We start from the raw sequence: 15348 nt of genomic DNA, 5'->3' as shown, positions 1-15348 counted from the left end.
GATGAGGGTTGGAGAATCTGAATGATATACAGATTTATCCATCTCAGTCTACGTGACAGAGAGATTTATGGTCAAAGGCATACAAATACATAACCCAGATCCTTCCTACTGCAATTTTAGGCTCTTCCTTTTAGTTCTAGCTCAGGAAGAGAGAATTTAAAGTACTGATCATGTTTTTTTATTACAGCTCTATTCCTTTTCTATGACAGTGCTTCATTCATACCTTCTTATGCTCATGGAAGCTATGGGGACACAAAGATAAATGAGATTTGGTCCTGATCCTCTATGAGCTAATAGTCTAGAGAAGGAAAGAGGCCAGTGCACCAAATATGACAGTATAATGAGGTGAGAACCCTGCCTGAGATGGCCTGAGGGCTTGGAGAGCAGTACCTTTAATGGAGACGTGGAAAACTCAGTAAAGTGAGTCACTCTTCCTGTACCTCTAAGAGAAGCGAGTCGTATTCCTTTGACCTCCTATCTTCAGGTGCCACACAGATGAGTATTTACAATCACCATCACTGTCCTCATCATCACTGTATTTAACTCGTCTCTGGTACAGGGCTGGGAGTTAGGGTGTGGCAAGCAAAACACACAGGTCAAGTGCAAAATTTAAGGAGGTACCAGAAAACTCAGTAATTTAGATAATAATATTTTAATACAGTATTTTAGAAAATAAAAGTGATGCAAAGCGAACAAAATTTTAAAGACAGGATCAGCATGGTATTGGTCTCAGGTTCAAGCATTTGTCTTTTATTTTTGAGTGGCATAGTCTAATTGAGGTGATCTGAAAAGGACAATGAAAACAAAGTACCTGTTTTATTTTCACTCTTTTGATTGCAAACAAAAGATCTGACCTAAGCTCCGGTAAGGAAATACGGTAGGATGTGATAGTTGATTTTCACTATACAACTAATGTCATATGGGAACCAGCAGAGAAGTTCAGTAGCATAAGCCTTAATAGCCCCCTTAAAAAATGAACCAGGCCGTTATTTTGGATTCAAGAAACTGCTAGATACTTTTCGCAACAAAATTTGGTGCTCTATAATTAATGGACACAGCTACAGCTACCCTCTACCTGTCCGCATCTTTCCCTTCTGCTACCAGTTTACAATTTTTTTTCTGCTCCTTTATTCACTTTCCATAGGAGTATCTAAATGGCGTTGACTTTTTTGAGCACTACCGTACAAGCCATGGTTGCAGAGTCAGGGGTCCAGTCCTGGTCCAAGCAGCTTTGGCTAGGGAGGGGACTGAGTTGGGTTGGAGTCGGGTGGAGTAAATGGGAAGGAGCAGTTGCAGGCAAGGTAATTTTCCTTAGCATAGGGTTAGGTGAAGCACCTGCCTCTAATACACCAGCATTGTGGACTAGCAATTGAAACTGCCCCCAGAAAGCAGAATAGCGAGTGCTAATGGTGTTCCGAGAAAAGAAAGATCACCATGGGCCAGGGTGTGCTAATTATATGCTATAAGAGCCTGCAATTATAAACCCATAGATATGCAAATAAATGCTGATGGCTCAGCACTGGAGACTACAAAGCCATTTATCTATGGCCCCTGATAAGTGGACAGCAAGATAAATGATTTGTTTATAAATTCACTTAGAGATTACATTAATATCTCTAACTACCTTTCCCCCCTTCTGTGGGCATCCACAAAATGAAGAGAGCCAGTAGGTACCTTGGATTGGATTTCCATATTCATTACCTTCTGACCTAGGCTACTCTGGAGGTTTGCAATGGGATAAACAGGCCCTTTCAATTGTGTCTGGCTGATTCACACTGCCGAGAGTCATTTCCCTGTGACACTTCTTTACTGCATACATTGGAAGTGATGGTGACATCTGTTCTTGCCACCCAGATCCCCGTGACAGCTCATAAATTGGCATTTCTTGTCTGTCTGGCAGAGAGATCACAGAGAATATAACTGCAGGGAAATACTAAGAATGCTGTCTGCTGGCATTAGGCTTTATGGAACTGAAGGCTGAGAAGCCTTTGAGGGGCCCCGAGCTTGTGGGGTGACTCTCACAGGAAGTGAGAGCAGGCATTGTTGTGGCCAGACTTGCACATACATGAAGCCCATCCCTCTGAGAGTTGATAAACTGTGCACACCACGTATTTAAAGCTGTCAGTTCCTAGTATTGAAATAAAGAAGTACTTTGAGATCATTAAAAAATTTTTTTAAAAAGAAAAAAACCTTTCAGTTCCTGACAGTTTTGGAGTTTCTGTCCTTCTGTCATCTAAGCTGTAGTTAATGATGGTCTAAAAATTTTAAACCTAGTTAGGCGATTCAGAATAACTTAGGGCTTCTTAAAAATGCCAGAAGTCTTTTTTTCATTTCTCTCAGTGGAGAATGTTTATAAAAAACTCTGTATCTATACCTATAGATATACATCTCCATCCATTCATTCAAAGAGACATTTCTGAAGTACCTACTATGTGCCATTCCCTATGTTCAGACAGTACTAGTAGTTACTGGATATTTTACTGTGGCTGGTATAGTACGTAACACATAATAGAATTCTAGGGCTGTAATAAAGCTAGCACAGAAACCTTCAAATGTGAACCCCATTTTTATGTCACGTAAAAGGAGATTCTCGCTGATATTTTTTTTTTTTTTTTTTTTTTTTTATTTATGGCTGAGTTGGGTCTTGGTTTCTGTGCGAGGGCTTTCTCTAGTTGCGGCGAGCGGGGGCCACTCTTCATCGCGGTGCGCGGGCCTCTCACTGTCACGGCCTCTCTTGTTGCGGAGCACGGGCTCCAGACGCGCAGGCTCAGCAATTGTGGCTCACGGGCCCAGCCGCTCCGTGGCATGTGGGATCCTCCCAGACCAGGGCTCGAACCCGTGTGCCCCGCACTGGCAGGCGGATTCTCAACCACTGCGCCACCTGGGAAGCCCCTCGCTGATATTTTTAATTTAGTTGTTTGGTTGCATGAGGACTTTGTCAGTGTTTCAAGAAGTCTTTGCCAAGCCTGTCAAGTGTTTTGTTATGTTTTGGTGTTTTTTCATCTACCCATCTTCTGAGATATCAAGTGTTCTCACAGTCAAGAAAAGAAACTGGATTTGATATGTCTACTCTTTAGCCAGTGACTGTACAAAATAACATGCAAAAAAACAGAAAAGGAATCAAAGCTGAGTGATAGGTAAAAATAAGCCTGCAATATGAGTAGCTGTATCTCTTTTGATTGACTTTGATAAAACTTTGAATCAAGAGTAATTAAGCTTAGGCAAGGAATCAATCCACTGTGAAACAATCCAGAAGTGACTTTCTAAAATCCAAGATATTTAAGCCTGCCCCAAACACCAAATCTTCTAAATATGTGAGTTGTGAAATAATATTATGGTCATAAAATGGTTCCAAAAAATATAGGTAAAAGGCTCACGAGTTCAGCACTGAATAGTGTGCTGGGCCTCATTTTTTTTTTTTTTTTTTTTTTGTCTTGAATTTATTGCAGAGTTCAGAGACTAAAATGTTTTCCCTAATTTAGATGAGTACAATACAGGTAGGATTTTTTTTTTTCTTAAGGTATGTATGTATTAGCCAGCTTTGATTCTGATAATTTGTCTCAAAATATAGTGCTACTAAGGTAAAAAGACTAGAAGAAAATTGGTAACATCATTTTCTTGGTCTGTGGAGACAACATCAGACTGAGAAAATTGAATAAGCTCTTTAAGCAGAAAGTACAATGTTACTGAAATGACATCACCATGACAATGTTTTATGGCCTCAAGGAAGTCATTGATTCCTTTATTCTTAGGCCCTGTGCTGGCAGTTTAGATCAGCTACCATTTTTTTTTTTAACATCTTTATTGGAGCATAATTGCTTTACAATGGTGTGTTAGTTTCTGCTTTATAGCAAAGCTCATCAGCTATACAAATACATATATCCCCATATCTCCTCCTTCTTTCGTCTCCCTCCCACCCTCCCTATCCCACCCCTCTAGGTGGTCACAAAGCACTGAGCTGATCTCCCTGTGCTATGTGGCTGCTTCCCACTAGCTATCTATTTTACATTTGGTAGTGTATATATGTCCATGCCACTCTCTCACTTCATCCCAGCTTACCCTTCCCCCTCTCCATGTCCTCAAGTCCATTCTCTACATCTGCGTCTTTATTCCCGTCCTGCCCCTAGCTTCTTCAGAATCATTTTTTTTTAATTTTTTTTTTAGATTCCATATGTATGTGTTAGCATACGGTATTTGTTTTTCTCTTTCTGACTTACTTCACTCTGTATGACGGACTCTAGGTCCATCCACCTCGCTACAAATAACTCAATTTCATTTTTTATGGCTGAGTAATATTCCACTGTACATATGTGCCACATCTTCTTTATCCATTCATCTGTCGATGGACACTTCAGCTACCATTTTATATATGTATTTTTTTTAATAAAGACGCAGTGGGTTCTCTAAACAGCCAGGGGTTCTAAATTATACAATCAGAAAATAACATTCTTTAAATTTTTCTCTGTACAAAGAAAGTGTTATTTGGACTTCTGATAGAGTTAAATGTATTAGCACCTTATGGTAGGCCCTATCTGTAGCTATTTCTTTGTATTAGATGATCAGTCTTACATTTTGTAGGAGTATATCTGTTAATATTACGTCCTATTTATATAACAAAAAAATTACACTCGCTGAAACAAGATAGTTTATTTTTATACACAGAAGATATCCAGAGTAGGTAGTCCAGAGGTGGTATAGTATCACTCCACGTCATCAGTGACACAGGCTCTACCATTATGCTCTACAATCTGTATTGTGTGCCTTCATTCTCAAGGTTGCTTCATAGTCCAGTGTGACTGTTGAAGCTCCAACCATCATATCTGGGTTCCAGGTCAGCAGAGGGAGGACGTGGGAGAGAGTAAAATTGCAGGGGTTTCAGCTAAATTAGCTTCCCTTTAAGCAGCCATCTCAGGAGTCCCACAACCACATCCATCTACAAGGCTGAGATATAAAGTCTTTATTACAGGAAAAGTGCCCAATGAAAAAGTTGATATCTATTAATAAGAAAAAAGGATAAGAAATAAGAAATAGGAAAAATTAATGTTTGGGGAGCAATCAAGCCATCTCTGCCACAGTGGCTCTATTTCAGCGTGGAAAAACGGGAGAATAATAGCAGGTCTTCCTGTGATAACCTACCCAGAATAATTCCCATAGAGCTCATGCATGCCTCTTCATTTCTTATTTAATTCATATTTATGCAGCCTATTAATACAAAGCTTTTTCCAAGCTGAATTTTTGTGTAGACAACACATTTTAGGTACAAATAAGACTGTGATCTCCCAAGGCAACTTTAACCAGACTCATGAGTCTTTCTGTCTCTAAAACTATGGGAAATGTACATTAATCTTCATAAAGCTGATTATGTCAACAAAGCAAAAACAGACCCCCTCCCCCCAAATCAAACAGTAGTCAATCTGTTTTAAAAGATGTATTTCAGTGGCTAACTAAAAGTATCTTTCCTTTTACATTACTTCCCACAGTGTGAATTACTTATAAAAACTGATTTAAAAAAAAAAATTTTTTTAAGAATGATTTTGCAGCTGCCTTTTTTAAGGGCTGGTGTTTACCATTATAAATTATGTGTATGTATAATTGATAAACAGAAATTTACAAGCTTACTAGATTTTTTTTAAAATGGAGCACTTGTCTTCCGTAAGAATAGATTCCCTAATATAAGAAAAATGTCTGGCTCTTTTATTTAAAAAACCTTTAATTCTTCTTGTAAATGTTACAGAGTTAGCCACTGGGATAGAACAAGCCAACTCCATTGTAAAGTACTTCATTTTACCACTGAGATAGTTATTCTGGAGGACAAAATAGGCCTCCGGATTCCCCCTACCTACTCCTCAGCCCTTCTACTGTGTTATACAAAATAAACAGATCAAGGAATCTCTTTCCATGTGGTGGAAAGCTTTGTGTTAGAGAAGAATCCAAGTCTCTAGACAGTATGTCTAAGCCATGATTGGCCACAGTAATATTATAAATTAGGTAGTTTGTTTTTAATGCTTTGTTTATCCTCTTTTCTTCCCTGTTCTCCATCTTCAGTCAGTTCAGGAAGCATTGACTGAGCACCTATTATACATTAGGGGCCATGTTGGGGGCTAGGGCTACAGAAACACAGACTGTGCCCTCACTGAGTTCACCACCTACGCTTCCTGTGCCTTTGCTCAGGCACGTGGCCACCACTTCCTGCCTCTGGTGTCTTGTGGCCCCTAGGGATGCTATCTGCCTCCCCTGGGTATGACCTCGTGGGTATCGCCCAGTTTCCTGACATGCTCCTTACCTTCCCGGCTAAGCCTACCCTTCCTGGGTCCATGGCCCAGACTGCCAGTAGTACTTCCATTTAAGTTCTGATCTTTCCATTCTTACCTTAATGGAAATATATTGGTAGTAATTTCAGACCATGTGTTTAAAAAGTAGGGAATAGAGTTGTGAAAAAAAAATTTTTAATAACCAAGGGCTTTGTTTTTACATGGATCTTTGACCAAAAATTGTAGAAAATTTTACCCAGTCATACTATGCATATTTGTAAATAGCAGCTATAAAAATGTTGCTATTTTAGATAATGTCACAGTATCCCTAGATGAATTCACTTAATAGAAATTTTACTAAAATGATTATCCTCTTTGTAGAAAACTTTCTGAAGTCAATTATTGGGGGACAAACTATGAATAAATACATGGAGGAACCACTCAGGTCATATAACCTATTAGATTCCTGGGTAAGGCCAACCCACACAAGGCACCCCCCCCCCAAAAAAAAAAAAGCAATATAAATGTGGGGAGTTGTATTCATTTATTCATTCATACATGCAGTCAACAAATAGTTAATAGAATATGTACTGTGTGCCAGGCTCTATTTTAAGTGGTTAACAAAATAAACGTAGTCTCTCTCCTCATAGAATTTATGGTGTAGTGAGAGTGACAATAAAAATTTAAAATAAACAAAAAAATTATTTCATGCCGAGAAAAAATATTGTGAAGTATGAATAGGTGCTGTGAAAAATAACAGGGTGTCCTGGCCAAAGTGGTCGGGGAAGGTCTCTGTGAAGTTCACATTTAAGATGAGATTCAACAAGGTGGGAAAGTCGGGGGTGGGGGGCGGGTGGTGGGATGAACTGGGAGATTAGGATTGACATGTATACACTAATATGTATAAAATGGATAACTAATAAGAACCTGCTGTATAAAAAATAAATAAAATTAAGAAAAAAAAAAAAAAGATGAGATTCAAGTTTAAGAAGGAGCCGTGTCGGAGAATTCCAAAGTCTGGCATTTCAGACTGGCTTATCCAAAAAGATACAGCATTTAAAGGACGATTATGACTCTACCGAGGTATCAGACACATGGATTTTAGTCATGCCACATGTCAGCCAAAGTTCTAATTCCTAAGCCGAGAACCTGTTTCCTAAAGAGACTCTTAACTCAGGCCTGATGAAGCCCATGGCATTGTTTGGGTTGTTCACTTTTGAGTATGGTGAAGTGCTGCTCGTTGCACAGTTGTTTAGTGTGTGTGCTAACCACGCGTCTCTTTTTCTGCCTCTTGTATCACCAGGCCTCCGGAACCTGTTTACAGCACTGTGAACAAACTGTGCGATAAGCCTGCTTCTCCCAGGCACTATTCCCCTGTTGAGTGTGACAAAAGCTTCCTTCTCTCAGCTCCCTACCCCCACTACCACCTAGGCCTGCTCCCTGACTCTGAGATGACCAGGTACTGCATGCACTTCCTCACTTCATCTTCTCGAACTGCATGTGCTTCCACAAGGGTGAATGGGTAGAATCCACCTCTGCTCACTTCTCCTGCACTCTACATCTTCCCCAGGGTGGAAAGATGTTCTGCTTCCTTGGGGCAATGGGAGAAATTAAGAACATTGACTTTGTTTTTCTAGTGTGATCACAGAGCACTTACACATGATCACATGATGCTCTAAATGTTCTTGATTCCCATGCATTTTTAATAAGGTATTATATTTTTCCAGAAGAATTAATTCTGAAATTTAATTAGCACTATCTTCCTCATACAGAAGGATGAAAGAGAACATTTATTGAATACCTTTTTGATTAATACATTTTGAATAATGATACCATGCTCCATGCATAACAGCCTAAGAAGTAGATACTATTACTGCCGTTTAATATTTTAACTAAATTATTAAATTAATACCACCATTTAACTGACTCCTTGAGGTATTAAACAACTCATCCAAAACTACAGAACTAGTTGGTTCTAACTAACCACAAAGAATATAATCTTCACCTTTACAGTATGTTAACATCTGTTATCTTATTCAGTTACTCCCATTTTATATAAGAAAACTGAAGTTCAGAGAAGTTAAGGCAGTTCCCTCAGTATGATATTGCCAACAACTGTGGAGTCCAGATTTGATCTTAGAACGTTTTGAGTTTTTCCACAATTTGTAAACAAATTGTCCTAAGTCTAAAGGTTGGACATAATTCTGCATTATAATCCTAAAGCATGTGTATGACAAATAATAAAACCCTATCTTCCCGTAGCAGCCAGTCAGAGAGAGAGAAAGAAAAAGAGAATACAATGTTCCATAAGGTAGTTCCAACTTAGTTTAAAGTGGGGAGATCTCAACTGTGATGCTTCTACATGTAATGGGGTGCTTATATTGTTGTTTTCAGACAGAATATCTTCATATGTCTTCATAATATTATTAGGACTGAGAAAATACAGATTTTAGAGTGATTCATAGTGAAGAGGGTCTCCTTAGAACATCACCTCTGTCTGTGGAGATTTTCAAAGAATAAGTTTAGAAGTCAATTATTTGCCTCTCTAGGGGAGTTAAATAACAAATTTTAAGTTATAGCTAACATTTCTAGAAATAAATGAGAAACATATTTTTGGCCATGTAATCAGCTGGGGCATTTTCACTAATTTGCAACAGGTAAAGCCTAATAGCTTTGCTTGTTTTAAAATTCTTTATAAATATTCATTAAATCCTCCTATACTTTTAACAAATTATAAAAACGTTTTCTTGGTACAGTGAACTATACAATTTTGAAGCTAAGAGGGCAAAGTCACCACAGCCAGAGGGAAGTGAGAAGGAACACACACACCTACAATAACGACTTTCTAGTAATTATGCATCTATAAATAGTCAGCTACATAAAGGCAGCTAACATTTATTGAGCTCTTCCTGTGTGCCAGGCGTGTTGTTAAGCACTTCTTACAAATTATTTCTCCTAACCCTGACAATCACCTTATGAGGTAGATGTTATCATTATGTTTGCTTTACAAATACAAAAATCGAGGCTTGAGAAGTTACCTGACATGCCCACGATCATCCACCACTAAGTGGCAGGGCTGGGATTCAAACCCAGGTGACCATTAGCACCTGCATCGGCATAGGCATGACGGCCCAGACGTCTTTGCTTGCTGGAAAAATTCTCCACCCATTTCTCTTTGTCTTTCCTTTCTCTATTTTTATCCTGCCTGCTCATCTCCCTTCTTCTGGCTCAGTGTCAATGAATCTTTTTTTTTTTTTTAACCCGTGTTCTTTTTTGATCAACACAAAAATTACATTCCTTGCCTCCCACTGGGGATTGTGATGCATCCCTTCCTAAAAACTCACCAATAAGTGGATGACAGAATCAACCTTTTGTATGGACCCACCAGATATGATTCTTCTTCATTTACCTTCTGTAATCTGTATTATGAAAACCACAGGGGTTTTTTCCCCAAATTTAAAAAAAAATTACAGTATAATGTTGAATGTGTGTTTTTCGTATTATACACCCTCAGCAGTCCTGATATGCACCAGTCCCCACACTCACCCTTCATCTTCCCTTTGGGAATTCTATTTTCTATTTATTCTCATTCTGTCCCCGTCTTTTTCCCTATTCTTTCCTTTCTTTCTCCATACTTTTTCATAGTTATTTCTAGAAAAAAGTCATACATACACAGACACACCCATTTTAGTGGCATTGCCACCAATACACTGATACTGAAATTCTTGATTTCTCCCCCACTTTGTTCCCCTTCCACACTTGTCCAACTCAGTCAATGGCACATATATTTACACCACTGCCCAAGCCAAAACTTGAAAATCGCACTTCACACTTTGTTTTCCCTCACACCCATCATTCAGTCTATCTTCAAGTCCTGTTGATTCTACCTCTGAAATATATCTCAAATCTATTAGTTCTCCTCTACTTCTTTTTCCACCGCTTTAATCCAAGCCTCCATCATCTTCCACCTGTAATAGTCTCCTAATTGGTCTCACCCCTTCCACTTTTGTCCTCCTCTTTTAGTCTCAGTGCAGCCAAAGTGATCTGTTAAAAATACAGATCAGATCTCTCTCTCTCCTTTGCATTAGGATGAAATGCAAAGTCATTAACATGGCACCCAGGCTGTGCATGATCAAGCCGCTGCCTGCCTCTTAAACGTCTCATGTCACTCTTCCCTTTGCCGAACACACTGTTCACAACAGCCTTCCTTTTCTTCACAAAATGCACTGAATCTCTTCCTGTCTCAAGCGCTTCACACGTGCTCATTCCTCAAACTGAAAAGCCCTTCCTACACTTTGCCTGATTAACTTCTGGTCATCTTAGGTCTAAGTTTAACTTGTACTTCCACAGAGAAGCTCCTTGAAAAAGGAAATCAGGTCGTCTACTCTATTCTCTCTCTCTTTTTTCCCATATGACTCAAGCAATTTATAATTGTACATTTATGTGATTTTTAAACCAAATGCCTATCTCACACTCTGTGCTGCAAGGTCAATGAGTGAAACTCTGTCTATTTTGTTCACTGCTATATCCCTAACACTTAGCCCAGTGCTGGCACGGCAGGAGCTGAGAATTACTGAGTGCCTAATTAACGTGGAAATAAGATCTGAAGACAAGCAAACAGATACCTGTTTCAGGAACAGGTCATGGCTCAAGCTGTGCTTTACCCATTTTTTTACCTCCATGAATGAATGAATCCATGAATGGAAACAAATAACAATAGACTAGAACTAATTTTGTGTATTTCACTTTCACCTTCAATTTTCTTGACGGTCAGTGTCTACATTACAGATTGATTAGGTAGCTCTCAGTTCTGCATGAAGACTGGGCAATTCCTTTCAGAGATTATTTACTTCCTCTCCAATGGGAAATACCTCTCTCAGCAGATGTTTCTTGAAATACAGCCAGTAATTCAGGGGACAAGTTCAAAGATTCTAGTTCCATTTATGACACCAATACTTGCTTTTTCCACTGTGACCTTGAATAGCTTAGAGAATATCAGAGGTAGGTGAGAACTGAGAGTTAGACAAGCCCTTATCCAACTCTGTTAATGATAAGGAACCCAATCCATTGTCTTCATGGGTCCACGTCTTACTTCTACTCATGGTAAAATAAAAGTATTCAGGGATCTTCTGCCCTACAAAGAATATTATAAGAAAATATCAATTCATTCAACCAAGATTTATCAAGCATTGACAAAGTGCAAAATATTATACTAAGGACAACTTTTTACAAATATGTAAATTGAAGAGGCCAACCAAAAATGTTGAAGAAATGCCTAATCTTTAAGTTGCAATATGTGTTAATATATATTTTTCAGGGCCTTTGAGAAATTCCCACAGTCTATTTCAGAAGTATGCCCATATTGATATAGTAATCACAGTCTCAGATGATGATGTAAGCTAGTTCTGTGAAAGTTAGCCCGTGAACCACGCTTCCCTGTGTACCAGTTAATCTCTAATCAGCATTCAGAAAAATGGAGGTAAGTCAGCAAAAGCAAGGAGTCAGTCGTCTGTATTCTCTGCCTTTTGAATACCCAAGTTCTCAGCTCTTTGAACTGATAGCAAATATCCAGGGATGAATTAATTGTATACACAATTTACTTCTATAACATCATCTAAAAGAAAACAGAGAAGTTATAAGTTTTCCTTAGCAAAGTACTTTAAATTACTTGGCAAAGTGTCAGCTCCTAAGGCTGCAGATTATGTTTAGAGTAATTGACTTTTCAGATCTTGCAAAAGCAAGAAATGGGCAGAGCCTGGAATAAAACTAAAATTTGGAGCTCTATGAAAAACAAATGGGATTGCTGTGAGGCTCCTGCTTATCCAGTATATCTTTTTCTTTAAAAAAAAAAAAAAAAAAGAAAGATGTAGTTTTTGATGTTGTAATTGGTTTTTCTACTTTGGGAAAATGGTTAAGTTATTCAGCTTTTAATATTCCTGGGGCAAGGAAAATCATATTCTTGCCTGTTTTCTCGACATACGGCATATTTTCATTTGTCCTTTTACATAATTGGTTCTAATTATTGTTTTGTTGTTGATAAACAGAGGCTGAGATAAACCAGATGAAGGCTAATTAAAATATGTGGGCAGATTTGGGATAGGAAATGGACTCTGAAGTATTAGGTGATCATAAAACATCTTTACTCCTTGAAGAGATGTATTCATGGGACTTCTACTAGGTCACCAGAGATTAACCTGGATGCTAGGCATTCAAAGGTGAATAAGACATGGTCCTTCCCCTTAAGCAGTTCAACATGTAAATGAAGAATTCATGACTGTGCATTGTGATGTACATCTGCTAAAGGCCCTTGGTTTCTCCAGTGTACTTAAGTCTCTAGGTAACTAAAAGCAGACTATTATAAGAGGTACCGATGGGAGCAAACATGCTCTCAGACTGTCCCTTCTGCGAAGGTGTGAACATACACATATACACAGGAATCTTCCCCACTCACACCTTATGGTATTCATTCCTAGTCATTTAGAAGAACCATTCTTCCTGGGAAACTTAACCTTATCTTTTCATAGGTCCATCTGCTAGACTAGTTTCTAACAATTTTCTACAGGGCTCAGAATCCAGGTCCATAATTCACTCCTTGTGTAGAAATCAAAGTTGGCGGCCTCAAGCCATTCCTAGTTTGGGAACACAGAGCAAGATCTTTCTCTTACAAGATTTCAGCCATATGGCAAAGTTATGGTGGCCTATCTTTGGCAAGCGTTCTCTTCTTATAAAATATTAGAAAATGTATCTATTAATGTTTTAACTGTCTCAAAGTCTATAAACCCAAAATCAAATATAACTTCTAGACATAATAATGCTATCATAAAAGTACACATGAGTCTCTAAAGGTAAACAGAGGGGGAATCATCTGACTCAGCCTCTGCTTAAAGTTTTCTCAAAGACACTGAGCTCGTCAGTCAGATGAGGGAAGAAGTGTGTTCCAAGTAAAAGGAATAGCACAGAGTTAAGCCTCATGATGTGTAAAAGCACAGGGCACTCTGGGACAACCAGTAGTTCTGTGTGGCTAAGGGTTATCGGGTGGGTGATAAGGTTGGAGGTGCAGGCAGCTGCAGCTCGTAGAGGCTGTTACTTGCCAAGCTGAAGATTTTGAATTTCATCCTGTAAGCAGCAAGGAGCTGTTGAGGAGATTTAATGCTGAGCAAAGACATAATTCAATTTGTGTTTTTAGAAAGATCACTCTGTCTGCTGTGTGAGAAGAGTTTGAAGACAGGGAGACTAGTTAGCGTATCAAGTAGGGTTGAAATCATGAAGACCTAAACTGAAGCTATGGAGATGGAGAGATATAAATAGATACAGAATTAATTATCAAATAGATTGGGTGGTACTTAGTGATTGACTGATTCAAGGGGAAGACTTTTCTGGCTTGGAGTATTCATGAGATGGTGATTGCATCGTCTCCCCTTGGAGACAGGGGGCACTCTTGTCTGCAATAAATATATTTAAAAATAAAACTCTGTAGAGGGAAACTCAAGGAAGGAAAGGGAGGCGAAGTATATGAGGAGGTCTCTTGTTTGAAATGAAGGCAACCTGATGTTGTAGAGGAGCCGGGGATTGTGTCCAGACTCTCTAGGTTTGAGGCCTTCTTTTGGGCATTCACTCACCAGAAAAGGGGGAAATTAATCATAGCTGTGCTATTCTCCTCTTAGGACTGGTGTGAGGATCCAGGGAAATGGAGCAAGTGAATTTTCGTCTAGGCACTACCTACATTAGTCATTATTAATTGTTTTCATATGCTTATTCTGTTTTAAAGCCTTGAGCTCATGCATATTTATTTTTGGTGTTATCACGAATCAGGTGAAGAATATTTACCAACACAGGTATATCCCCAGGGGCCAAAAGAAAGCTGTGGATGCTAATTTCTTCTATCATTCTTAGTGGCAGCATCCTCGTCACCACAGGTAAAGTCATCTATTTTCCCTTTTATTATTGCATTTATAGTCTCCCCGTAAAAGGTGGCATATTTCTAAAGCCACATGCGACTTCACGCATGTATAATTTTTTTTTTAATCTACTCACATAGCAGTATTTCTAACCCGCACGTACCTTTTCAGGAACGTAGACAAAATGACAGCTAGAGCACGGATTAGTAGCCAGGCACTTTCCGTATGTACCTTCTTGTTTCTAACAATCCCAACAACTCTGTGGAGGGTGAGTTTTGATGTAGCAAACGGAAGAGCCAGGACTCCAGCGAGGGCTTTCCCACGGCCAGGCTCCTGCTCTCAGGGAGCCTTAATCCCTCTCGCACTCACCACAGCGTCTCACTGAGGCCCCCGCGTCTAATGTCCACAGTGCCACAAATCTGTGGATCCTGAAAGCAATTCAAGCCTCGTTCACGCGATGTAATCTGGGAAATGCACCATTAAAAGAAGAAAGAAGATGCTTAACAAATCATTGACCTTCTTATGCCCTTAAAAGGCTGAGATAATCTGAAAGACTTCTTAATGTCGTTTTTAATTAAAAACAGGAGAGGAAACCCTCCGGGCATGGCTCCTAAAGCCCGACTCCTTCCGGAGTTTATGCAGCAGCTTCTTCTTCAAAGGCCTTCGCTGCCTTTTTGAAGTAGGTGATCACTAAGCCCAATTGGAATTAAGCAAACTAAGGAGAGATTAATGACTCCCACAAAGTCACAGAGGCGGCTCTACACCGAAAGAAACACCCCTTGCTTTAAAAGTAATGCATTTTCTATGTAGATCCTTTTTAAAAAACATGCCATTTACTGTTTCCCTTCACTTTTTTTCTTATATTAGGGAGGAGATGTTCTTTCATTAAGATTTCAAGAATTTTTTTAAAAGCACATTTCAAATTACATAGTATAGTGTAAAGGAGGAAGGAAGACCACGGTACTTACCCTCTTCCGAAAACTCTCAATTACTCTTCACAACAACCCTAGTAGGTCCAGAGAGGGAGTCTCAGGAGAGCTGGGAAAGCACCTGGATTGATCTTTTTCCAAAATTCCTGTTCTGAGACATTCAAATAACTCTCTGTGATGTAACAATCTAAATTGACTCGACTTGCTGTTTTTAAAAAGCCAGATTACTTATCTACCTGAGATGTTATGAATATTTTCCCTCAGTTTTAG

At 39.0% G+C, this 15348-nt stretch overlaps 1 protein-coding gene across 12 annotated transcripts in view; it reads left to right on the top strand.

The window, feature by feature from the left end:
* DLG2 (discs large MAGUK scaffold protein 2) overlaps nt 1-15348 on the top strand; it is a 1232045-nt gene that overhangs the window by 720582 nt on the left and 496115 nt on the right. For 10 of the 12 annotated variants that reach the window (XM_057552562.1, XM_057552552.1, XM_057552555.1 and 7 more), the window contains one exon: nt 7555-7710. The exons of the other annotated variants lie outside the window; for them this stretch is intronic. In XM_057552562.1, the coding sequence (XP_057408545.1) occupies nt 7555-7710 (156 nt within the window). The remainder of the gene's footprint in view (nt 1-7554; nt 7711-15348) is intronic. 12 annotated transcript variants of the gene reach the window in all.

This window comes from Balaenoptera acutorostrata, chromosome 9 (genome assembly GCF_949987535.1).
Source record: "Balaenoptera acutorostrata chromosome 9, mBalAcu1.1, whole genome shotgun sequence".
NCBI classification, from domain to species: domain Eukaryota; kingdom Metazoa; phylum Chordata; class Mammalia; order Artiodactyla; family Balaenopteridae; genus Balaenoptera; species Balaenoptera acutorostrata.
This window is presented reverse-complemented; position numbering and strand designations above follow the sequence as displayed.